Below are 26,763 nucleotides of genomic sequence, written 5' to 3'. Positions count from 1 at the left end.
ACATCGACATCGTTTGGCAAGCGTGTGATAAAAGAAGCAGTGCACACACTCATCACCGGGTGCTGAACGTTCGGTTATTTGTTTTCCGTTTTCTGCTCAATTTGGCCTAATCCCTCGGCAAGGTTTACGCCCAATGCATTCCTAATTCGTAACACTGTTGTTTACTTTCGACCGGTGTTGGATTATCGCACCGACGGGGAAAGCACAAGCACGAGCGGCGGTGGAACACGGGAAATAGATCGACTGCGATGAACGTAATGGCCAACTGTCAGTTTAAATCTGGCTGCGTTCGGGCACTTGGAAAGTACTTACCGAGTAGCAGGTCCGGGCCGGCATTGGATGTAAATTATTTCAATGTGTGTGCATTGCGGGAAACGTAGCTCCACTCAACCATAAGGTTTTCCCGTTTATCTCCCGTCGCTTTCCCAAACATTGCCCGATAATATTCATCACCAGGCAAATGGGATTTGCGATATCTGATCGGTCTCGCCCCAAAAAAAAACATTAGCTAAAACTGCCAAAATGGAAGGGCCGATTTATGGGTACGCTTCGCTTGCGTTTGTAAACATGGGGCATCCACAGCTTTTCGTAGAACCATGTTTTAAATTATCATCCTATTCGTTATTGATGATGATGATGATGATTGGAATAGAATATTGAAGAACCGACCGGTCGATTCGGCATCCGACAACAAATCGAAATCCGACAAAACATTCCTCGTATTTTTAGGATCTTCGTTTTTTGTGCTCCATCTCTCCAAGTATTTATCTTTTGCGTGCTGGACGTATGTTTGCCAGTCTAAAAATGTGAGCGCACACTGCATGACTGGAGCTTGTAATAACGTTGTCAGATGTCGGAAGGTACAACATCTCGTACCGTACACCTGCCGCAGTTTGCTGAACGACGACCAAGATGACGACGTGAAGTTGTTTGGCTTTGCCGGGAGTCGAGTTTTCAAGAGCGTTAACTCCACCGCCTGCAGATGACATCACTCGTTCCGAATGTTGTGTCACTTTGGCAGCGTTTGACAGTCGAATTACGGTCTCAAACCGTGGTGCGTGCTGCACCATGCAGAACAGAGTACTGCTACAGTTGTACTGCTTGTTGGGATTTAAGTAACATTTAGGGAACGGTTTAAAGTTGTTACTCCTTCAAAAAAGCTTGCGGCGAAGAAGAAAAACGACATAAATGCGCAGTTCATTAAAGAAACAGATAGGAATTATAGGATCCATGCGTTCGGGAGTAATTCTTTCGTTTTTTTGCCGATCAATTGCCGATTCTCATCATTGGTTATTCTGTACTGCGTCCGCAAATTAGGTTGCCTTTTCGTCGGTAAGCACCCGGAGGAAAGAACGAAGCTAGAGAAGCACCACGGGACGTGAATCGATAAACGCAGCAAGTTCTAGATGGATAGATAATAGGATAATTCTTAGGTAACACAAAACGAAAGTTTGAACGAACCGAAGGTCAGGCAAAATTGGCTTGTGTGGTACGACGTCATGATGGAATCTTTCCCATCCAGTAGCAATACCTTGACTACCGTGGTAAAACAGATGGAAAGTGGTAAAGAGAACCAATTATGGGAAGAGCTGTTCGGTGCACAGCACACATCATCATCTGCTGAAATCATGCCGCCATTCAAGATTGTTTTCCATGCTATTCAGAAGTTTTCTTTTCGTCTTAGAACGACCCATAAGCGAACATGCTAGGCCTTATAATATATACTGGTACTGGATAATCTGTCAAGGGGTTTAGGAATGGGTACTAAGATCCGATCCGAGATTTGAACTACATCCGACGTTTATAGCAGCCGCCGCGTTTACCATTAGACTACCCGGACGTATCAGTTGGCTTTGCAATAAATCCTGTTTTTGTAAAGAATTCCCCTTATCATATCAATTTACACGTCAAGTACGTATCGAAAACAATCTGTACCACATAATCCATCCGATTTGGCACAACAGTATTGAAAAGCTCGATTGCCATTTGTGTGTGTATTATGCCCCACCGCAATCGATTGTGCTGGAGCTTCGTACGATTGTAGTGGGATTAGCAGGAAACGATTTACATTGAAAGGGCATTTCCACGCGTGGATCAATTTTCCGCCGTCACCGTGGGAGCAGGGCTTACGGAACGAACGCTTCCAAGTGCTGAAAATGACAAACAAAAGGCCCCGCACATACTCTCCGAGCACGTGGAAAAGCATCCCAGGAAACACAGGACAGGAGGTGAAAATGTGTGGAACACTACTGCTGCTCCCCTTGTCCCTTCAATAATAACGCTTCCTCGCTCTCCTACACAATTGGCTCGCCCACTCTATGGCCGGATCAGGGGATAAAGTAAAGTGGGTCGTGTCGAGCGGGACAGTGGGTAAATTGGTGCTAATTTTCCATTTCCAAGTACGCCGCCTGCAACAGTTTGCTCATTTTTTGCTGTCACTAGGCGGATGTAGCTTCTCTGGAGCGACTTTTTACTGTCGTCAAGACGGTCTTGGTCAGGAAGGCCCGTGTCCTGGTACTGCGTACTGCCACTGGAGGAAGATGGTATCCGGTGCCCTGCTGTAAGTAACGAAAGGTGTCGCGATCGTATCGTTGCGGAACGTGACCACTTGCCCAGTGAGGACGCAAACAATCTAGCCTATTTTCCCTTATCTTACCCAACTAATTAGTATCATAATAAGCTCGAGTTCTTTTCTCCAGTTCGTTTTCCGCTGCTCCCGATGCGCTTGACACAGGTGGACAATAAAAACCATTCCACAATCCCACGGCAATGGTATTCGCGATGTAGAGCAGAGTGTGAAACTAATTGCTTGCTCGGGAAGTAATATAAACACCCGGCCTGACCCCCGGACCCGTAAATTCTAAATCGGTGGCTCTCGTTTCTTTTGTTGCTGTTGCTGTTGTCATTCCTTAAGAGTCCTTACGCACCACACCGTTTCAAGAAAAAGCGCTCCCCATTGCTAGGCAACGGATCCTTATTTCAACTTTGGCAGTTAGGTGTGTGTCAGTCGGTGCGCTTGTTTTTTGCTCTGCAACGACCTGTCGACTGCCTTTTTTTGCTGTAGCTGCTTCCGATTTTAATTGCGATTCAAATAACTTGAACCATTTCTTCGAAGATGCTTGCAATCGTTTTTTTTTCGACAACGAAACGAACAGTACCGACATATCGTTTTACAAACACCACGCGCACAAAAGTGGAAAAGAAAAATACACAAACGAAAAGTGATTTTCTGGGAAGGTACGGTCCGGGGGGAGAAAAAGCATGCTCAAATGTTTTTTTTTGTTTGTTCAGTTAAAAGAGGGCGCTGAGCCGTCCAGGGTGAACCGTGCACCGAGCGCCGCAGCGCCATCTATGCGAGCCGTAAGCTTGTCGATATGATGGAAATGGAAAACAATTTCCCTAGAATGCTTTAGCCTGAAGTACACCCCGTTGAACTCTGCTGTTGACCTGCGGGCTCAACACGGAGGGTGTGTACCCTGGGCACCTCTCGTAAGGGCATTTCCATTGTCCCATGAGAGAGAGAGAAAGATAGAAACATAGAGAGAGAGTGTGAACTACTGCTGCATTGCATTAGTTGGTCGGCCTTTGCGCTGCATTATCGGTGCAATTGCAGGGTTAAATATTCATCATAATTACAGGCCGGTCGGCAATGAGTCGGTCGATGGTGTGATAATTTTAAGTATAAACACACACACCGTTCGTTCGCCTACACCCTTTGTCGAATAAGCTTGACCCAGTGGCGGCGGTGCGTGCGTGCGGTGGGAATGTATTGTTAGAAAACAAATCACAATAGGCTGATGGCAGCCCCCGGAGTCATTAACATCCGACCGCCGGGTGGTACTTGCTAGACACTTTTAGTTGAAGTTATTTGCTCGGTGCGTCTCGGCTTGTTTGTGTGTGTGTGTCTCGATCGGGAAAACGTTTACCTCCCTGTGCTTGGTGTGTCGATACACAGCAGAAAGGATGCAGCCGGGTTCACGAACGATCGGCTAGACACCAGAACCAGAGAGGGGGGAACGATTACAATGTTGAAAATGGAAATTAAAAATCAGCCCCCTACAGTTCACGCTTATCGTGCATTTTATGGGGCGGGTTATAATTGAGCTGACCTTTTTTATCGGATTTGTGATTTAATCGAGCGAACGATTAACATCAGGAGCTTTGTTTGGCTGCATGTCGTGTGAAATGAGTTTACATAATGCGGGCATGATAGATAACAATCGGGTCTCAAACGTCGCTCCCTTTACAGACAATGATAAAGGGAGACTATCTGTGATATTTTTTAAACTGCCCGGGAGAATATTGTAATGAATGTTCCAATCGCAAGCAACAGCACTATTTCAATCATTGGTGTGCACAATGAGACGAATAAAAGGCTTTATCTATTGCAAATGTATCATCATTTTAGCATATGAGACTTTGCGCAACCACTTTCTCGCGCTAACGTGATGAAATGTCCCGAACAACGCAAATACTGAATGCTCCAAAAAAGATGACACATGATCATCGGTAGTTGGCGGTCATGGTTTGAACTCCGCGCTGGACAGAGACCTGTCCCTACCCTTCAATTATGCGCCAAGTCCGAACGTATATTTATCAAGCGACTCAACACGAAACTTCATCAAACGCATGTCCCCCAAAGGCGCCAAAAACATGAAAGCAAGCCATTTCCATTTTCACTCATGTTTCATCATTAATCATCAACTCCTGGGAGGGATCTCCTCGTCAAATCAGAAGCTCCTTCCAGAGCACTCACACACCTCTCAGTGGCCAACTGATCTGAAGCGAACTGTGAAGCGGAAACCCCGCGATGATTAAGCCCGGTGAGATTTCGATAATTATATTGCCATCTATGCGCAGCTCTGCTGTCCCATCATTGCCACCTCGTGAACATTTGTAGCTCCCCGGGCGGGGTCGTCGAAATTTGCACCCAACACGGTTTGTTTACGGTTTATTCTTTCGATTCTTTCGCACACATCCCCAATGATCCCCATGGCAAACTAGATAAAATACCGAAGAAAAACACGAAACTGCTCGGGATCTAGTCAGCATCTTTGAATGTTAATACCTTTTTAACAAGGTAGCGCGCGCGTGGCCCGGCACACACACACAGTCCATCAAAGTAGTCATCAAGTCTGGCCGGAGCAAGGCCTCTCGGTCGGTCGGAAGAAAAAAAAGTTCACATTTTCAAAGAACTTGAATTATAACTTGTTGCTGCACGGCTTTGGAAACTGTTTTGTTTTTGTTGTGATTGTTATGATGGTTGGTGATGTGTGTATAGGGCTTTCTCCCCCTCTGCTCCCTGTTTATGACCACTTAGAATGATGAACTTTGTTCCGGGGATTTCCCGGTTGTTAAGTGCTACAAAACATCAACCCCCGCCAAAAGCTGCTTGTGTTCTTGTGGGTTGGCAAGGATGTTGTGTGTTTAATTAAGTTGTATAGTACATAACACGCGCTCTAATATTGCTGTTTTAACGATCATTACTTTGTCAGAATGATATTCAAAGGATGTTGGGAATTTCCTCCCCAACATTATAGCTTCCCCGAAAGCACTTACCGTTGTTTGTTTTTAGCACTACCGTCGGCCAGACGTTTGTTTGTTCGTCTATTTTCGGGGGTACTGAATGTCTAAGTGCGTTAATTAGTGGCTCCTTACAATCGCTTCGCTGGTAAACTTCCGCAAAAACACATCAAACAATTGAAGGGTGAAGTACACACGTTGCACACGGCAGGGTAGAAGGTAATCAATGCGGTTTCTGCTAGACATCGGCATCAATCAATCACACGGTGTGGAACGATCTTTTTTTGTTGGTACCAGTGATTTTTCACAACACAGAATAGGGTGCAGCTAAGTGCTTAGGGCGCCTAGGAGCGATCACTGGACGACCCCAAATCGTGGCAATCGGCCCGGCGTGAGTGTAATTTATGCTTCACCGACCGATCATTTTGCCACCCTGCTGCTACCTTCACCTTTAACCACCTCCACTACACACACACACCCTGCTTATCGCACACCGGAATCGCTCTCACTATCACTTGCGGATCGTTACGGAATATCTTGCCCCTGGAAACGCGACCCAAATTAGCATAATTCACCACACATGTACACACACACACACACACGCAACCGTAACCGAGCGCTACTCAAGCGTGCAGACACACTTATGCGACACAGCGAACCAGGCCGGTGTACCAATCATGCCGGAAAGTGGGAAGATATTCGGTTTGGAATTCGGAAGATGCAAAAGACACAAGCGACGCGAATTGCTCTCAATCAACCCCAGTTGTAACACCAACACTCAAGCACACACACAAACGCACTTTCTTCCTCCAAGTTACAACACTTTTTTGGAAACGGCCTGCTACGTTTAGTCGCCACACTTTGCTCTCTTCCTTTCGTACCCGATCAGCAGCGACACTTGACTGCTTCATTAGGGAAGATAAATCTGCACCGGGATAAGGGCATTCTTGTGACAGCAGGACACTTTCCGGTCTAATCCCTTTCGGCAAAGGTGTTCGGCGGCGGAAACTCGTTCTAATAATCCCCGAAATATCAAGCGCTGCACTTTCAACCGTCACAACGCATTCGCAACAAATGATTCCATCTCGGTGGCTTCCGAAGGGATTAATGCCCAGTTTGCACACCTTCACGGCACTCTACGATAAGGGCCTGCTTGCTTGGCTGTAAGAATTTGCGCTCACAGCTTTTCCCCAACTTTCGTCGTTTGCTTCGTTGTTTCGGCTCCCCGTGGGAAGCAATTTAAATTGCGATCTCAATCCCGGCGGACCGAAGATTTATTTCCCATCGGGAATGAGGACGAAACAAGAAGCTTGCACGCCGTACAGTACACGCACACGCACTCTATCTCTGCCGCTCAAACCTGCTCAAAGCGACGCTCCGACGATGTGATGCCCGCGCCGTTTGAATGTTTACTAACGGACGGCTGGCAAGCTGAACGGCGCCAAACGTGTGCGACGACGGCCCCATCGTCGAAAGCGCGCCAACTTACGCGCACTATGAGCTGTTGGGAGAGGATTAGTGGCCAACACGTTTGGTTTCGTGGTGCAGATGTTCCTTACGATTGGTTTGACTTGATGTTTCTACAGATCACAGAGCAGACACGAACTGTCTTATAGAGAGCTCATCAGAGGTTGCTATGATTGCAAAAAGGTTGAATGATTGCTAGGGAAGCAGATTGGAATTGATCAGTTGATTTGAAGTTGCAGAAAGCTTGCTTGTTGGACTCCATGTCCCAAATTTGCGATTAGTCCATCATCATATCGTCCCTCGTATGTAATATGTAGCCTTACATAACATATATTACAATTTATGACATTTTAACTCACCGCATTGCTCGCACTGTGCTTCCGAACGGTGCGCACCGGCACCGGTTCGTGCTGATTTCGGTTCGTATTAAAGCTCGCCGGGAAAAGCTTTCACGTTCGTGCTCCAACCGAATACCGAACGAAGCAACAGTACACTAAGACCGCTGGCACTGTGGCCTGTGCCTGTGCTCTGATGAATTTTTAGTTTCAGTCAGCCCACCGTGGAAGATTTTTATGATGCGGAAGTGGTGGAGATGAATAAATGTACACACTTTAAGCCGGTTTTCGGTGGAAGAGAAATTTTGGCAATCATTTTATCGCGTTGCGTTGCGAGCATTGGGATTTGCATGTTCACGTTCAGCATTTAAAGCTGGGACCGCAATGGTGAAAGCACGTGTGACGGAGTGCCATATTCAAGCGGCGAATCAGCTGAACTGCTTCTGACGATTGGAGTTGGGTGAACCGGTTTGAGGACATTAGGCATATAAATTGAGTTAATGGTCCGAGTGACAGATAAAAAGCCTAAAAACGCTTTCTTGATAAGGGTGAGGATAAACTTGAAAATAGCTTTGCCAGTTTTTTTTTTGTTGCTCAAACTTTAAACAATGTGCCGTCTACTAATACAAAAAACAAAAATCCGAAGTTCACCGACACGGCAAGCCGCAGCGAAAGGCTCTAATATTCCCCCATTATTCAGTTAATTACTTCCAAATTCTGCCGATTTGAAAATAGCGACCGCGTCCCTTTCACAATCGTTCAAAATCTCCCCCTCTGAAGAGAAAAAAAAGAACAACATTTAATCCGAATTATGCTCCGATGAACTTTTCCCTTTTTTCCCCCTAGTTTTTGCTGATGCTCATCCCGCGTATCAATATTTTATCAGAGCAGGGAGCTTAAAGACGCACCACGCTCCACAACAGCGAAAGAAAGAAGAGTAAAGGGGGGGGGGGGGGGAAACACATGCCTTTGTTTTGATCCGTAATCATCGGAATTGCGGCCTGTGATGAGCGAAGGAGCGTGAAGGAAAATAAGCAGCAATCTTTAAAGCAGCTTATGCTGAAATTCTCGAAATTCTCGACACGACCTGTACCCGGGCCCGCGCTATGCTGCTGCTGCCGCCCCACGTGGCATGTTGGCGTAAAATTTGTTCGATGTGCCGTGATTGATGGGCGACAGCAGCAGAAGAAGCGTTTAGGAACAGTGCACAATGAAATTATTATGGGTTTAAATGTTACAAAATGAAATCGATCTTCCGGTGGTGCAAATAATTCAACACCACGATGGTGATGAGCATGGGCTTTGCGAGCTTAGGCTTCATGAGCATGAGGCATTTGTGCCTCTTCACACACTAACCTTCTGCTTCCACCACAGGATCGTAATAATGCACCTGACAGGAAATTGCCCGTTCGTGTCTGCTGCATTCAATCACTCCTCGGCGGCTAATGAGGCACTAGCAACTCGGTCTAGTTCAGTAGCCTGCAGCATTGCGGAGCAACAATAGAGCGTCGAAGTATGCGATGAACTTTACTAAATCAATCAAAGCAATCCAAGGGAAATGTACCGCCACTGCAGGGCCACGTGCCGCAGATGATCTTACTACTTATTTTAATCTAATATTAGACTTAAGAACATTCACACGGATCCATTGTTATCCATTGAACGAGTAATAAACAAATTAAACAAATTAAACAAATTAACACTCGTACAGCGGTACAGCGACACGTTACAGGGTTTTCCAGGGGTTCTCATAGTTGTGGGACACTTCCTTGACTCTTTCATACGGGAAGTGAACTTCATTTGATGAAAATTCGATTCTATGGCATCCTTATTGGACAGGCTCCTTGGACAATCCTATTAGAATTGTCCAACAAGGGTGCTATAGAGTCCAATTCCCATTACAGTAGGTTCATTTCACGTAAGAAGAACTCAGTAAAGTGTCCCACAGCTATGAGAACTCCTTTCGTATGGAAAACCCTGTAATGCTCGTGCTATCGCATGACTATAAAACTTAGCTAGTATGATTTATGGGATTACTTAACAAGACAACAGCTTCAAATCCCGCCTCTCAATAGACATTAAACCTATCGATTGATGGCTGACTTACTGTTGGATTTATTAGCTCACGAAGCCATGAGGCCCATTTCGGACCACCGTTTACACTGCTTTGTAGTTGCAATTTTTATTACCTTCCGCCCGGGCCAACCTTCGACCTTCGGATTGCCAATGCAGCCAATAATTGAGGAAGGTTGGGTCATTGTAGTTTCATGTTCCAATCACGCTCTGGGGAGTTTGCGGTCTCCCGATCGATAACTATCGTGCACCTGCTGGCCGGTGAAACCGGGTGAAAATTTGTAAAATCAATTTCCATCCCGGAAACACTCCACCCAGGCGTAGAATAAAATACCTCCAAGCTGCAGGTTTTGGAACAATTTTTACAGCTCGCTACAGTTGTACTGCTACATTGCGCACGGAGAGCGCAACTTCCGGAAACTAAGCTTTGTAGACTGTTTTTTTTTTTCTTGCCCGGTGAGCGAAGCAAACCATTTGCAAATATAAAATTCGAACCATTCGAAATGTTTGCATCGGAGTCGGACTTACACAAAGTCTGTTTTTCTTTTGTTCGTGCCTCGTGCCCTTTCACACACCTTTCACCCATCATTCGCTTGTTATTTCGACAAATGCTGTTCGAGCGTTCCCCTAAACCGTCTTTGCAGCTTGCTGTCTTGCTGTCTGCGCGTACTTCGTTTAGCAAATAAATCACATTTATGTTTTCCATCGCTATCCCTGTGTTCTGTGTTCGATTCCCGGAACTGGTTCTCCGTTTTGATGGGGGGCCTCTCCGACTGCGACAATCGCTGCTACGGTTGAACGCCACCGCGGTTTCCGGTGCCGGACGACAGACAAAAGCAAGATATTCTGTAAATACCCACAACAATTTCCGCTCTCTATTTTTATCCCATTTGTTTCCCCACTGCAAATCAAAAAGGTCACTCAAACGAAAACACACACACACAAACAATTTTACTGGAATCAATTTTATTGTAACAAAGGTAGCTTTTACAAGCACAATACGATACGATACGAATTCTATGCAACTGTTCTAAGCGAATACTCTATCCTCTCACTTTCAGTGTGTTTGTGTTGTCAATGTAAAAATGTGTGTACACTTCGCCACCAGCTACTACTACTACTTCGCCTTTTACACCAGTCCAGAACAGCGGCACACAAACAATAAAAGGCACTTCCCGACATCCCGGGCTAATCTAAGAGCTTAAGCTGATCCACTTACCCCTCTCCCCTCCCCTCTCCCTGCTGCCTCATGTTCTTTCCTTTCCATCCCCAGCCCGCGGTCACTTCATCCGTTCTCCCGCACAGTGCTCCTAATTCTAGCCGTAAATGAAATAATAATACTATAAATAACAAAACAAACAAAAAAAAACAGCGCGACCAGAGTTTCCCCTGTTTACTGAAATCTGCACGGACAACAACTTCCATCTTCTTCACACACACACAAAAGGGATGTTGAGAAAATTAATACTTATATGTACTGCTCCCGGGCGCTCGTGTTCTGTTGTCCTGCTCCCCCCCTCACCCCCAATCGGTTTTGAACGTGACAGCGATGCTGCAAGCCGGCGATGAGAAGCGTCTATGCGGTATGGAATGTGTTTCAGAGGGAAAGGGGATAGTTTCGTGCTTGTGGGATGGAATGTCGTCCCCATTCCTAAGCCGGTGACCGGTCGGACACTTCGCAACCGGTAAAAGGTCAAGTGCAAACCACTGGGAGAGCTGATGGAGCGGAGGAACGGGAGAGAATGGCCTGCATGTTGTTCCATGACTATTTCGCTACAATCCGCTTTCCGCAAGGGATTGGCCGCTCACTTCTCCACCACTTCACTACGCCATGCATGCAATGTAATAAAAGCTGCATTTTTCACTCCGTTTGGTGGCTTCCGCCATTGCCATTGGACACAGTGTGCCACAAGGGAGCGAAACGAACCGGCAAATCGGATTGCTACAGCACACACTCGGACGGACACATGCACACACACACACATATGCGCAATAAAAATAGAACCATACTCCCCCCTGACCGGTGTGTGGAAGACAGCATAGAGAGCAATGGGGGGGGGGGCGATAACAGGAAAATACAATCGCACAATCAAAACATCTAAACCCACAAAACCCAATCCGCCCCTGAATCCGCAACAATTGCCCTCTGACGCGTGACAAAGATGCGCAACAACAAAAAAAAGGATATCCGACTCTCTCTCTCTTCCGTTGCCAGGACCGCTCTTGACGGGTGCAATTTCAACCGCGACGTCCTCTACTCTCTGGTGCAGCCAGATTTCATTCTTATTCTTCTATTTCTTCCGCCACTGCTCAGAGTAGGAAGAAGGAAGCTTGAGCAGTATCGGGAAGGAAGCTTCAGCAGAGTGAGAGTGTAAAAATAGAGAAAAAGTTATGCCAACCAGCAGCTTTTGGTCGGTGGTAATGGACGTTACGCGTCAACCGGATGACCCCACCGGGGAGACAGAGAGAGAGCAAAAGTAGCAATGTAATAGAAACCGATGAAACCAAATACACCTCTAAACCAATAACCGCTACTGCTCTGACTTTTCACCCATCGTCCGTCCGTCCGAATGGTTGCTGCCTACACAATGCCACACCATTAGTGCGGATCGGTGAAAAGGGTTCTCCCTTCCGTTTTGGGGGGAAAAACTTTCCCCTGTTCAAAAAAGGGTTCGCGGGACTCGCCGGGCGGCTACTCGAAATGGATTTTGCTAATGCGCTTTTCTGTTACCTTAGTTACCATCTTGGGTTACGTGGTCGATGAGCTTGTGGGAACAAGCTAACAAGAGCCAAACACACACACCACTATCCCCTTAGAAGCAATAAATTAATTATGAAATACACGTCTAAATCGAGGCATGGCCAGTTGGGAGCATCAGATTGAGAAGCCAAATAGAAGAAACTCTTACAAAACTACAAACAATGTGTGAATAGACGAAATGCAAAATGAAATGGTGATGGGGAGGGGAGCAAAGAATCGGTCGAGTGAGTGGTTTCCCCGCGCGGCGGTTAAGAGTAGAACGTCAGCACGGACGTCTGATTGCCGCGGACAAACAGGAACGGGGGCAAATCGCGGCTCAACGCTTCCAGCCACGCCATGTAGAGCGGAGCGGAGACGACACCCTTGCGCGGCATCGGCAGCGTCATCACGACCAGGTCGGACTTGCTGGAGTGCTGGAGCAGATACTCGCGCAGGTTCAGGTGGCGGTTCGTCTTGTCCTGTACCGCGAGCAGTTCCGCCTTCGAGATGGTCGAAGTTCCCGCTGTGAACGAGAAGAAGAAGAAAGAGTCAATGAATGTCAGAAGGAAGAGTTACGCTTGAAACGACAGCAGACCGAGATCTTCCGAGTTGGAGAAGCAAACAATTCGCAGCAACTTTCACCCGCAAAGTGGGCCGTACCGTACGGTAACTAGTTCCCATTTAGCCAAGCTCGGTTAGCGCACAATGATGGGTAAAGTTTTAATTGCAAACACTTATTCCAATGGAGAGCTGCATCTGCCGGACGGTGACGGACCCCCTTTCCCTTACCTGTACTAGCATCTGCGGCATCATCCTTCGCCGTAAACTCTTTGATTAGTCCCTTGAAAAAGTCGGCCATCTCCTGGTTCGGCTTCTTGGTGACGTCCGGCAGCAGCTGCAGATCGGAGTATTCGATGCGGAACTTGGCCAGCAGGCTCGCCATGTTGCGCTGCTCAAACTCCAGCTCCGTCTTGCGGTTGGCGAGCGCGAACACGCGCAGCTTGCACGACGCCCAGTTCCGCCGGGTGCTGATAATGTACGGCAGCAGCAGGGTCAGCCCACCGTCATCGTACAACCAGTACACGTCGATGATGCCCGTCTTCTTTTTCGAGGTGAACTGCGTCAGCTCGTCCAGCACCTCGGTGGGCAGTTCGGCGCCGCCCGGACCGCGGTACAGCAGGGACGGATCGCCCCGTTTCAGTGACCGCTGGCCAGTTTCCTGCGGTGAGAAAGTGGGGTTAAAAAGGACTCGGGGGGAAGGAAAGGTAAACACAGCAGCGTACCGTAATCAGCTTGGCATTGATATCGATCGGGTCTGGTGCTACGGAGATGGTTTTGCTCAGATCGCTGGTACTGCTTGCTAAAAGATGGAGAAAAAAGGCATCAGTAACAATTCATTCCAAGCGCCAGCGCCATCGTTACAACTGCTGCATTCAACGACAAAACGGTCGCTTCGCTCTTCATGCGCAAATGGCTACGGTATGTACAGCATTGCTACGACGCTCGTCACTTACCCTTAAGATTTTTCGCATTCTTCTCGTTAACGTCATTAGTTTGGTCTAGCGATGGGAAGCGAACGGGGGAAAGCCGAAGAGATGCGCATCCGTGTGCCGTACGCGTTCCACAAGTGCATTGCGGGGGAGGGGTGTGGGGTGAGGTTTGTTTTGGGCATTCCACATTCCATTCCATGCCGATGTCGAACGGTTGTCATCATTCCGGGGGCATCAGCATCAGCAAAGCCGTTGTTTTGGTGGGTGCAGAAGAGTTGTGTTGGAGTGTTGGAGTGTGAGAACGTTCCGGAGGAGGAGGTGCACATTGTTATTAGAACAGGCAAGATGGTTGGTATAAGGGTGTGTGTGTGTGTTCGATTTTGGTGCGTAACATGCAACGAGGCGACAGTTTAAAATAAAATAAAAGATTATATTGCTCAACGTTCAGTTTTGTGTTCAGGAGCTCTTACCACTTACCTTGCGAAACGTTGCGACTGAGCGAATCGCAGCTGCCGTGCAGCGAGCTGACCTTGTTGTGGCTGAGCAGATCGTTCGTGCTGTCGTTCGCCACCAGCGTGCGCGGGTACTCCGAGATGAACTTGACCGTGTCCTCGCCGAGCACCTGCGAGTAGTCGAAGCCCTTGCCGACGCGCAGTATCGCCACCGATAAGTACATGTCGAGCGCTTTGTGCACGACGTTAAAGTACTGCTCCAGCTCGGCCGGCTCGCACCGATCCCAGTCGCTCTTGAAGCCCATCAGCAGCACGTTCGGGCGCAGCTTGCCGATGCCGGACGCTTGCATGATGGCGCGCGACCCGGTCTCGAAATCGTTATCGTCGATCAGCGAGTAGAAACCCTTCACCTTGTGCCGGCGGAACCACTCGGCCGCCTTCTTCTGCAGATGGTTGCGGTACTTCTGCGACACGTGCGTCTTGGTCACGTGGCCACAGACGAGCAGGGACAGCTTCTTGGTGAGCAGGTAGGCAAAGTTGACGAGCAGTGGCCGGGAGCTGGGATGCCCGCACAGGACCAGTATCTGGGGCCGGTAGTTCTTGACGTGCTCCTCCACATTGTTCAGCTGCTGCACCGAGAGTAGTGCGTTTTTGTACGTTTGGGCTTGGGTGGTGGAGCCCCAGTTAACGTCGGGTTTGCGGTACGACACGATCAGGTACAGTGACAGTACGGCCGCAAAAGTGATCAGTGCCGTGGGCCAGGAGATCAGGAACATTACCGCGATACAGAAAATAGCACCCAGTAGACTCAGCCACATGTTGTAATACTGCAAAAAACGGGAAGCAAAATAGAGTTTGATAAGTGAGAAAGAGCACGCGAAAAGGGAGCATTTTCCTTTTCCATCATACCTTAAAAGTTGGCCGCCAGCCGACCGGTTTCGCCAAGCTGGCATGGAACGTGCTGAAGTTCACCAGACAGTAAGCGGCCAGAAAGAAGTTGGAGATGAGCGGCGCGATCATGTTCAGATCGCCCACCAGAATCACCGCCACCGAGATGACGAACGTCAGTATGTACCCGCGCACCGGCTCGTTGTTCTTGCCGAAGCCCTTGCCGAACCAGCTGATCTTCGGGTACAGCTTGTCCTTGCACAGCGCCTGGAACACCTTCGGCGCCGATACGAGGCTGGCCAGCGCGGACGACAGCGTGGCCGCGAAGCAGCCGGCATAGATCAGCGGCCCAAACACCGACACCAGCTCCATCACCTGGAACGAGTTGTGCAGTCCGTACGCGCAGCTCGTCTCCTCGCACGCGGAAAAGTCCCACGTCCCGTTCACGACGTCCGTCACGTTGCCGGTCGCATCGCGCAGCACCGTTGCGCCCGCCATCACCGCCATGCCGATGTACGACGCGGACGTAATCGCGATCGCCAGTATCGTGCCCTTCGGGATGGAGGACGACGGGTCCTTCAGATCGCCGCTAATGTTCGCCCCCGCCAGTATGCCCGTGGCGGCCGGGAAGAAGATGGAAAACACGGAGAAGAAATCGTGCTGCGTGCCCTTCGACACGCGGTACGCCGATTGCATGTTCTCCATCAGTACCGTCGCATTGTAGCCGACGAAGCCGCGCGCCACGTCCAGCTCCGACTTTGGGCCCCACAGCGAGCCGACGCAAAAGTCCACGATCGCCACCAGCAGGATGATGAGCAGCACGATCTGGGCCTTCGCCTCCCACTCCATCCCGACGACGACGATGCACAGCAGCAGCACGATCGTGATGCAGCCGATGATGCGCACGTCGTTCACGGCCCCGTCCACGATCGCCACGCCGAACGAGGCGAGCAGATCGATCATGGACTCGCAGAACCCGACCACGTACATCGCGCAGGCGACCGCGTTCGCCAGCGAGAAGATTAGCCCGATCGAGCCGCCAAACTCGGGCCCGAGCGAGCGCGATATCATGTAGTACGTGCCGCCGCCCTTGATCACACCGTTCGTGCTGATGGCGGACATCGAGAGGGCCGTGATCGTCGTCACGACGGTGGTCATGCAGATCAGCACGACGCCCTGCACGATACCGGCCTGGCCGACGACCCAGCTCAGCCGCAGGAACAGCATCACGCCCCAGATGTTTAGCAGGCAGCGCATCAGGACGCCCTTAATCCAGCCGAACTTGATGGATCCGTCCAGCTCGGCCGGTTCGTGCACCGTACCGCGGCGCATTGTTTCCTGCATGGAGGGAGCAGAGCAAGAAGCGAGCGATTAGAGCCAGATTAAATGTGAGTGATTTAAACCATCGGGTACGTCGTGTTCATTTCGCCCCCAACAGAGCGCTTTTCACGTACATTTTTTAAACCAGAAAATAGCATTCTTCACTCCAATTCGACGAAGCAACACAAAAATCCACTACTCTTCAAGCTGACTGACACCCCAACCCGGCCAGTTATCCCTAACTCAATAAGGACTATTGATTGGGTCCCAGTAATTGACCGTTCTCGGATATAGCGTGGAACGCCCGGTCAATGCCGGCACAGTTCTATCCATCTCGAGTGCTATCCGATAGTCCGAGCGCCGCAAAACTCGCTGTCTCGATTCAATTTTGCGCCGGAAGGGAAACTGAAAAGGAAAGCTTATCCAAGCATCTTTCAAGATGCACGTTCGGGGAAAATGGGCGGGGGGGGGGGGGGGGCAAGCAGAACGACCGAAACGAAGCACGTACTACTTCTTTTCGTTTCCGTTACACTTTACTACCCAACCAACCATAGCAACACGGCGCACAAGCACACCCGGGACAGGTGTAAATGTTACCAAGAAATGGTCCTTCCCCCCTCCCCCAACCCCCTTTTCCCGAGAACCCATTGTGGTGCCCGCAGGGGTTGTAAAAGTTCAATTAAAACCGATACCTGTACACTGTATGGGGCGAAATTAAATTCCTCGCGCGCGCGGATTGCATACCTTGCAGGCGCGAAACGTGGCACCTGCATTGGTTGCGGTGCTCTTCACAGCTGCAACTTTCCTACTATATCCGATTTAATTTTAGCTCATTGCGCTATAAATGTAGCATCAATTGCATATTTCCCCTCATGGTGTGATGTGACGCTTTTCACTATATCAAAATGTAATACCTTTACCTTTATAATACGATTTTTATGGAGTCGCCAGAATAAAACCAAAAGCCCATTCATCGCCGTGCAAAAATGCGCATTCCATTTCCGAGCTGCGGTATCGGAGCACGCAGCACACACGCCAACACACTGGCCAGAAGTCCAATCAAGTACTACCATTTGATTGGTATTAATTGGAAACCTCTCGCATTGGGCACACGCGATTGGAGACACGCGAAGGGTTGTTCCGCGCGCAACACACACACACACCGCGCGTACAGCCGCGCGCAGAAGTCTGTTTTAATTAACCTTCAGTATCCTCTCTTCTTGCTGTCCTTCAAACACACACACACACATACATTACTGTGATGCGCGAAAAGGCACATTAAACGCCCTTGTCGCACCCAGCTAGTGGAACTCCCCCCTCCTTCACAGGGCGCCACCGTCGTCGAAGAAGGGTCGGGGAGTAATGGCACTAAACGAATCCATTTGATCAATTAACCAGAGAGTTTGACCCGCAGGGTCGGTTAGATTAAATAAATTAATCAATTCCGATGCACGGCGGACGCGTGGCCGTGGCCCCCACCCAAAGCGCAAACGGCTGTGGTTTTGGAACACTTTTACTTGTGAGAAAATGGCATCATTTCCCATTGTTGACGGTACGGCCTACCTTGTTGGTGATGGAGGCGTCGTGCAGCTCGTCCAGCGTCGGTCTCTGGTTGCCCTGGAACGACAGGATGTTGCGATAGTTGTCCATCCGTGGCAGCGCTTCCCGGGTAAAGTGTCTGTAAAAGGGCGAAGGAAGAAGAGGGCCAGAAGTGGTCCGAAACAACCAAAGTTAGATACCGAATACGCTACGAAGGAAATCGCATAATTTATTCATCGAAATTGTAAACAGCTTCTTCTGGCTGTCTGCAATGCGGGAAAAAATGGCTCCCCACCATTATTCGATTCCGCGAACGCAGCCCTTATTTAGCTGTGTACGTGCTTTTGACCGATGTCGATGGTCTAAATCATAAGCATAAGTCGTTTTCGAGCTACCTTGGGGTGAAGTATAATCAATCTCGTTCCCAACCATCTTCAACGTCTCTTCAACGGCGGATCTGTTTCGGGCTGTCTACTTCCACAGAACTGGAAGGGGTAACTCCACGCAGGCGCCATTTCGCTTCATTGGATGCTTAACCCACGTTTACTGGGGTCGGGTATCCTTTGCCATGAGGTGAGGCCGTATGTGTTACCCTGGAGCCAGCAGCATACTCCGAATGCAAGTGAACCGTGTCACTCATTCCGTAAGGGAATGATTTCCAGCTAAAATCCCACATTTTAATCCCGCAATAGCACCAGCAAAAAACCAAGAAGTCGCCACTCAAATCACGCACATACACACACACACACACACTTACCGGAAGCTACGGGCGTATCGATTCTCGTCGATCAGATTATCCTCCTCGTCGTCGTTCGAGTCCGATTCGCCCCCCTCGACGTTGAAGCGCGTCGAGGGTTTGCGCTGCCGCGGCTGCTCCGGATCCCGGTCCCGGTCGGTGCGGAAGCTGCTGCGCAGCGACTGCAGCCGGGAGGTTCGCCGCTTGACCATCTCCTCCGGGAACAGGTCGTCCTCGGTGACCGGCTCGGGGGCCGTACCGTTGCCCGTGCCGTGCCCGGCCGGTTCGTCATGATTGACAAGGTTAACCTGGAACCGGTTCACTGACTGATTGCGCGGCAGGGCATTCATTTCCACGTCATTTGCAGCACCGCCGCCACCACCACCACCGCCACCTTTTGGATCTGTCATGCTTTGTGAATGGGCACTTCTGGAATGGATATCGAACAGCCGAAGGTTGTGGTTGATGAGTTTTGTTCCCCTTCTTTTATCGCCAAGATGCAGAAGGGCGAACTGGGCGAAGATTATTTATCGCGCGCGGCTGGTCGGATCGGTCCAAAGAGGCTGCAGAAACAGAAGGAAACAGAGAGAAAGAGAGAGAAGGTAAAAAACAACATCAAAATAAAGCAATGAATAAGACTTTGACTTCTGAAACACAATCAGCCGGAGCGCAAAAAGTGTCTGTCGGTGTGGGATTATGTTTTCGGGATGTTCTCTCCTCTCAATAAAAGATAAATTGGGGTACTGATGAAAAAAAAGCTTATTTTTATTGTATTTCGTTGCTTTTCCTCTGCCCAGTAGAATTGCTATAAACAAAGATAACATTGTACTTTAACGTCTCGCACAAACCCACATCTAAAGCATCTCTTAAGGATCATCCATTACGCGAAGAAAGCTATATTTATCGTACAAAGTGAATGCTCTTCCTCATTCGCAGACATAAAGCGTTCAATTCTCTATACTTTTTTGTTGCAAACGGAAAATCTGTATGAGGGCGTGTTATTTTCGGCGCCATCGGTCCAGATTGCGTGACCGGAAGTACTGGGAATCGGCTTGGCACAACACAACGGCACTCGTCAGAACACGTTCAACGCCTCCACTGAAATAAGCCTATTTGTGCCCCCGTCGAACAGTATGTCTATAGCCAATCAATCACATCACAGCTGACGTCCTTCTGCTGAATCCTGAACCCCCCGAAAAAAAAGGAGTGTATCCTCTGAGGCGAAAAGCGCACGGAGAGTCATGGGCAGATCCTAAAGGCGATTAAAACATCACGGACTGTGTGTTAGTGAATTCACACGTACACGGAGAACCGCTGTTACGGTGACCAATACTGTCCACATTCGGTGGTCAGAATGCCATTCACGTTGATATAGGTCTGTGCACACAGTTTAGTATCCCAGCATCGAGTGGGCATTTCCGACTACTTCCTACAAGGACACTAAGGACACACACTCTCTCTATCTATCTCGCTCTCTTCACATAACAATGTAACGCCGCTTCGGTTTGGATACCGTATTGAGGACTGTTACAAAAATGATTGATAGCACTAGCCCGACCATTCTCACATTGTAGACAGCAAGCTGTCCACATGTCCACCTCACCGTCAGCAAACATTGCTGCCACCGGCATTTGCTACGAACGGGTATGTCCTATGTGTGTGTCTGTTCTCCAGAGACATATAGGACACTTCAACACACTTCAACGGTGGTTCATTCACCCTTTATTCTGCACCATCCCATCGAAAGTTTCCTCCAAACGAAAGGTAAAATAATCATCGAAGGATCCTTTTCAGGACGGCAAACTTCGCTCATTATCGAAACCACACAACCAACGGAATCTCCACCGTACGGCTTGTGTGCCGGTGCGAAGAGATTTTTCAATTAATTTTAATGGCTGCTTGTCGGTTAAGGGAAAGGGAATTGATTTCCCACCATCCACCCACCCAAATAATGCTAATAATGTCCCACACACACACACACCCGAACCGATTTGGTCGGTTTTGTGCCTGAGCTGGCGGCACTCTATTTCCACTCTGTGACTTTGTTTAACCATTAAGCGCGTAACCACTGAGCATACACCTGGAAACAGAATATCCTGGTGTATCTCGGTGCTGTGACAATCCCGAATTGCTTGTTCCATACCATCCTACACAAGTTTCTCCATCACCACCACCTGCATCGAACCTTCTGTTCCACCTGGGAACAGACGCATTGGTGTTTGACGCTCGAGGTATCGAATCCGAGATACGATCGCTACGTGTATGTGTGCCAAACAGCGTCCGAAAAGGATATTCCTGCCGGTGTAACTCAACCCAATGAAACAAAGGATACCGCTACCTAGGCTTGTGGGGACGAATTTACGAGGGTTGTGTTTGTCCTGACCGCGAAGCCGCTCCTACTCGCACAGTTATCAGGAAGAATTGTGTGGATTGAGGTACGAAATTTACGAACATTTCACATCAACGGACAAGGAACACTTTTTAGGGCTTTTTTTTAGAGTTTTAGGAACCTTTGGAGCAGTGTTCTATAATTAATAGACAAATTTCGAACCATTGTGGAGTACTTTTAGCACGTTTTAGCATCGATTTCAATACACCAAAACATTCGTCTTCCTTGTGCTAGGGTTGTAGACCCGCCCGCCCATGGCGCCCATGAGACGTCAAATTTACACAATGCAATCAAGGTGTGACAGGCGCCTCCATTTTTGGGCGCTTTGCATTACACACATTTGCATTAAACGTCATCCCGGTCCAATCAATCAACCGCAGGCGTAAGCTGCATCGAACTGGTGCCGACTGGGCTAGGCGGGCATCAGCAGTGGTGCTTATCTCAGCAAGCGTTCCACATAAATCGTACGCACGTATCTCATTCTATACCGTAGGCATGTGTCGAACAATTAGCAGATAGTCACGAAGCGGCCACGAGCGATGCAACAGCACAATGCGAGTGAATGATTCCGTTTCTCCACTGCAAGAGTTTGATCGTTTGGATGTTGAATAAAATGCCTTTCTTTTACGGTGAATTTATCGGTGCTTTGTGTGATGCGTGTGGAGCTTCGTGTTCGTTTAACACCAAACGACAGTCCCCAGATCAAACGACCGAGTATCCCTACAACAAGGATCAGCTTTCCTACAAAAACTGAAGCGCAATTGATTAAGCAAATCTCTGCTATCCATTTAAATAAAAGGACGTTTGATCTGAGCCCACACACGTTCGCGGACCTCAACGAAACCTTGATAGACGAATGAATGAATTCCAGTAATCCGGGATATGTCAGTCTGTGTCTGTGTGTGAATGTATGTTTTTTTGCATTTCATTCCCCTGTTCTCGCATAGTTTTACGCATTGACCGAACGTCACGCAACCGGTACGCCGGCCATGATTAAATTTTAAATTGAATCGGAAAAATGTGTTGCACCATATTCCGAGGTTTGGCACAAAACGTTGTGTAATCGATCTGTCCGCTTGTCTGGTATAGTGCTGCCCCCATCGACACACAAAACGCGTGCGTACTTTCGCTATTTGTCTGTCTTTATGTGAGCCGTTTTCGTCCCGCCGCATGGCGCATGGCACGGAAAAGCTTCAAACCCCGGCCAGCAGCAGCAGCTCGGAGAGCATTTGGTTCCGAATTAACATTCAGGACACTGACGCCAACCTTCTTCCCGATAGGGGGAGGGGTACACACACGCCCCGCGGTCGACCTCGGCCACATTTGTATGCACAAGATTTCGGCACTGTCTTCACCTCGGAAGCTTTGCATCGCTCTCTTGAGACCTTTTTTTTTTGGGACCAGACCTCACTTTGTGTCGAAAAATATGATACGAAAACGAAGGAAATGATACAGAAGCTACAACAACACAAAATCCCAGCACAGCGTTGAAAGTGAATTCGTTTTGTATCCTGGCAGCATGGTGGTAGGCAACAGTCTTCCCCACCTTCCCCCCCAGGTAGTGGGTGACAAACTCTGACCGGTGTCACCCGGGTCTACGGCCGCTACAAAGCTCGACTTGCCGACACGTGCTCGGAAAGTTGACGATGCTTAATGACACCCGAAAGGACCCGCTGATTAGGGCACAACAGCGCGGTGCGAATGGCTGCTAATTTCTAATCGGACGCAACGCCGAACACGTCCTTGTTGTCCTTTTACTTCGCGCAATGCAACATGAAACGGAGAGAGGGAGGGAGAGAGAGTCATGATTATTCACATTTCGCGCAAAAGCGAATATTTATGCTTTAAAATTGTGTAGCGAAAGAGTGTATTCAACTTACAGCGCGCGCATCAATATGCACAATCGATCGTTTCGGTTCGGGTTTCGGTGGCGATGAAACATAAATTGGAATTTATTTCAATTTGTGCCTTCGCTTTTTTTCCTCCTCTTTGCCAACTGCCAACTTTCACCACGAATGCAGTGTGATTGTGCCACAGGTTGATGTGCCCATTGTTACTCCTCTCTTTCAACTCCCATCCCTCCACGCACGCTAGCATGTTTGCGCAACATTTATTTATATTATGCTGGTAGGCAGCATACACACGCCAGTAAAATAATAAAATTAAAAACTGCCTTTGCAAAACACAAACGGTCAGCGTCAGCGTGGAGAGCTTCTAACATTTCGTGCACCACAGGGCGATGCACGGGGCGGTCGGCGGTCGCGCCCAAGGTACGGTAATTAAACGTAAAACAAATGTTGACCTAACAGATAATGCTGCTCCCTATGATGCCTCCCCAAACCTATGGGGTTAATGAGCCGGGCAAAGGGGAAATATTGATAACAGGCCCTCTCATTTCCCTCGCACCCTCACACAACACAGCAGCTGCCGGTGGGAAATAACCGGAATGCAATGGATTGCAAACCACAAGAACAGTCGTCAATTGCTAGCGAGCAGGGCGGGAAATAATTTACACGCATGTAACAATTGTCATAACGCATGCAAAATGACGATGCGATAATGGTTTGTTTCGCCGTTTTTTTTACCAGCACTGTTTCGAAATTATGCTGGCGCTGCTTATACATCCCATTTTGCCAATGTGACCTCTTATCAATAGAAGAAATGGATTGGAACAGAGAAATAAAACAAGAGACAGAAATATAACGTGAAAATCATATTGGAAATAAGCAACCCTTGACGAAGCGTCCCTCATAGTGTACATGGTAAGTGTAACGGGCAACAACACACAAGCGCTGAGTTCAACTCTCGATTGCATCGAATATCTACGCCTTTTTCCAAGTTTAAACTGATCTTGACTTGCAACGTGTAAACGCTTACACAAAAATAAATAACCCATCTTCTCTTCTTCTCTACCACCACCACCATTATACTGCATTGTTTTTTTCTATTCCTCTGGAAATAGTACTCTTCCGGAAATAACTGTAATTTTAATTACATTTACACGGAAGTACGAAAGACTGCGCCTCCTAAAACCAATCTAAATTCAAAGACTACTAATTGCATGTTTGTCGAACTTCAAAGTAAATTTGCTTTTGTAAAAAAAATGCACTCCGGAGGGCTTCAAATTTGTGCTGCTGCACTACTATCAAGATAGCAGAAAATAACTTCATTCCCCCCAACAACACAGCTCTGTGGTTGCAAGTAAATGGAAAATCTATGTTTTTCTCCATGCTCGAGCAAACTGCAGTCTTCCACCGCTGGATGGGTGGTTGGGTGTACATTGAAGCGTTTAGAAAGCGCCCGAGACAACACAAGACCGCTGCACACACAGTGACCTTTGCCGCGGGGTGGGGAGGAGAGGGTGCTGTTAGTGTTGCCCGTTTGCCCTGAGTATTTACGCACCGTGTTTGCGAACGGGTCCACCACTCGAGTGCACTGCCACCAACCCCAACAAGGCACTCCGTCCCAGCCAAACACTTCTCGCGCTGTGGATAGTTCTCTTGGTCAAGGTTAGCCCAAGGTAGGGTTTTGGGGTGACTGCTGCTAGTGCCCTCTTACAATGCAGTTTATGACTATATCGAGCAGCGAACTAGTTCCGACTCCCCTTGGCGACTGAGTCGAGCAACTTAAAATCCGTCTCGATTATGCACACATGGTCGCCGGGTGGTGGTGGCCGAGAGTTTTCGACCGTACACCTCAAAACCCTTATCAGCCCCGTCGTCTACGGTCAGCCTCAGTCGTACACAAGCAACACAGCAAGCTTGCGTGTAATTATGCAAGCCTCCAAGTTGACTTCTCGTGCTACCTTCCTTCCCAAAAACTCTCCGAGTAGAGAACTGGTTCACCATGTGCGCCAGATCACCTTTTACCACGGCGCTTACCCCCCGACTTGTCGCTCCGCATATGACAACGCACGCACCAAGACGGCATCTTGAGCTCTAATTAATGCACTCCCACCGTACGGTGCGACGGTGCCAGACGAAACGACACTGGTTAGTGGCTCGTTCATGAAAGCTTTGCTAGGTCTTGCTGCCACCAAACAGGACGAAAAACACAAGACACAACTCAGCGCACAATGTTCACACGTCGCACAGGCGGCTACTAACGGGCATTGTCGGGACGGATTAGGTGGTGATGGTGGTGCACGTTAACAAGTTAATCAAATGTTTGCTCTGAACTCTTGTTTCTCGCTCAACAAGACGACAATTGATCGACGCACTTATCCCCCGACTCGAGGGGGTGGCACACCAACCGGCCGCCGGTGGTTATTGATTAGGTTGGGCTATAAAAGCATATAAATTAGTGTACGCAGCCACTTAAATGTTTACAAGTGGCGATCCATAATAAACGAGCACTATTTGATGGCGTGATTGGCGATCGCTGTATGCTAATAATTGCTCAATACGATAAAATGCATCGTAAATAATAAATATTTAACAATGCGGGGTACACACACATGGTGCAGGTAGTTTACGTCGTGAAGGCAATTACATTCAGAACGCGGTGACTTCGCAGGGAGTTTATAGAGTGTTTATATTCTTTCGTGTTATACTGTTTTAACAAATTGTAATCAAAATATTTACAACAAATCTCCAAAGTAAACAATAAGATAGTTTACAAATCTGTAATGCAACACAGCCGATAAATGTATCGACAAACACATCGACCCCCCGAAGGCAAAGTACAGTGTAGCGCCGTTTATCCCGGTACCTTTTATCCGGCTGTCCGTTTATCCGTGCTGTTGAGAAATGACAGTTCAATACAAAGGTGACATTGCGTTATGAGGACGATATTTGAAGAAGCGGTTATAAGAGCACATTGTCATAACAAAAAACACTATAATTCATGGAAAATTCATGGTTAATTTTTCCAAAACTTATTCAGGAATTGGTGATAAAATATATCATTTGACTCATTATCCGTGTTATTCGCATATCCGGCCGAGGTCGAGTCCCGAGAAGCCTGGATAAACGGCGCTCCACTGTATATGATAAATGTGTCATAAAGCGGAGCTATACAATGAAAACATTTCCCTTCTGTATGGCCCCAACAAACAGCTAACCCGGTCTAAATCTCACAATGTTCACACCCGCCTACAGCCAGTTCCATGACGGCCCCAACACAAAAAAACTCATTACGATCCCATTACCATAACTTTAGACATGCCGATCGATCGACTCAAGACATGTCCATAACGGATGACATTACCCAAAACTGAATCCGCGGAGACCCACGTGTCTCGGCGCGACCTTCAGTATCCACCAGTGCAGTGCGTTAACCTCCGTTCGGCAAGCTAGCTGGCTGGCTCCGTCCACCGCGTGTCACACGGTGTCAATTTTTCTGCATGCAAATTTACTCCCCTTCTCCTTCGCAAGCGATTAAAATGACTAACGGGTTGACCTGATTTACGACCAAACTCCTTACCTCTGAACAACCCTCCCCCACCGGTCGGGAAAGTTACAAAGTCACCCGGCAATGGCACCGGTGCCCCACCGTGTCAAGAGACACACGTTGACGGCGCGTTTCAGGTGCGCCCAGACTCCGCGAGCGTTCTCTCACTCCACCCGGCGAAGCTATGATTTATGGCGATGCATTTAATCAACCGGAGCTGAGAGGAGCTTAAACTCCGCCGGACTGGCTCGATTGGTTGGCACCCTCACCACAATGGGCAGGGGGGGGGGGGGGGGGGGGGGTTTCGAAAGGAAGACAATGACGAGCGCCTTTTCCGACCGAACTAAATCACCTGCTGCCGAGGTTCCAGAAAAAGTTCCTCCCCAACAGCTACAAACCAGAGTACGTGTCCCCCAATAC

General features: G+C 48.5%; 2 protein-coding genes across 4 annotated transcripts in view; both read right to left on the bottom strand.

Annotated features, from left to right (window-relative positions):
• LOC120949000 (gonadotropin-releasing hormone receptor) overlaps positions 1-7,378 on the bottom strand; it is a 44,262-nt gene extending 36,884 nt beyond the window's left edge. Inside the window, exon 1 of one of the 2 annotated variants that reach the window (XM_040365919.2) lies at positions 5,560-7,378. The gene's annotated coding sequence lies outside the window, so the exon portion shown is untranslated. The remainder of the gene's footprint in view (positions 1-5,559) is intronic. The other variant, XM_040365917.2, reaches the window with a different exon arrangement.
• Positions 7,379-10,347: 2,969 nt separating this feature from the next.
• The window catches only part of LOC120948703 (bumetanide-sensitive sodium-(potassium)-chloride cotransporter), a 28,560-nt gene continuing 12,144 nt past the window's right edge, over positions 10,348-26,763 (bottom strand). The window contains exons 2-9 of one of the 2 annotated variants that reach the window (XM_040365334.2): positions 18,585-19,126; positions 17,852-17,966; positions 14,990-16,306; positions 14,106-14,907; positions 13,653-13,697; positions 13,422-13,498; positions 12,928-13,357; positions 10,348-12,661 (exon numbers count right to left, since the gene is read on the bottom strand). In XM_040365334.2, coding sequence (XP_040221268.2) covers positions 12,408-12,661; positions 12,928-13,357; positions 13,422-13,498; positions 13,653-13,697; positions 14,106-14,907; positions 14,990-16,306; positions 17,852-17,966; positions 18,585-18,973 — 3,429 coding nt within the window. In that variant the 5' untranslated portion in view covers positions 18,974-19,126 and the 3' untranslated portion in view covers positions 10,348-12,407. The remainder of the gene's footprint in view (positions 12,662-12,927; positions 13,358-13,421; positions 13,499-13,652; positions 13,698-14,105; positions 14,908-14,989; positions 16,307-17,851; positions 17,967-18,584; positions 19,127-26,763) is intronic. The other variant, XM_040365335.2, reaches the window with a different exon arrangement.

Source organism: Anopheles coluzzii, chromosome 2 (assembly GCF_943734685.1).
Source record: "Anopheles coluzzii chromosome 2, AcolN3, whole genome shotgun sequence".
NCBI lineage: Eukaryota > Metazoa > Arthropoda > Insecta > Diptera > Culicidae > Anopheles > Anopheles coluzzii.
This window is presented reverse-complemented; position numbering and strand designations above follow the sequence as displayed.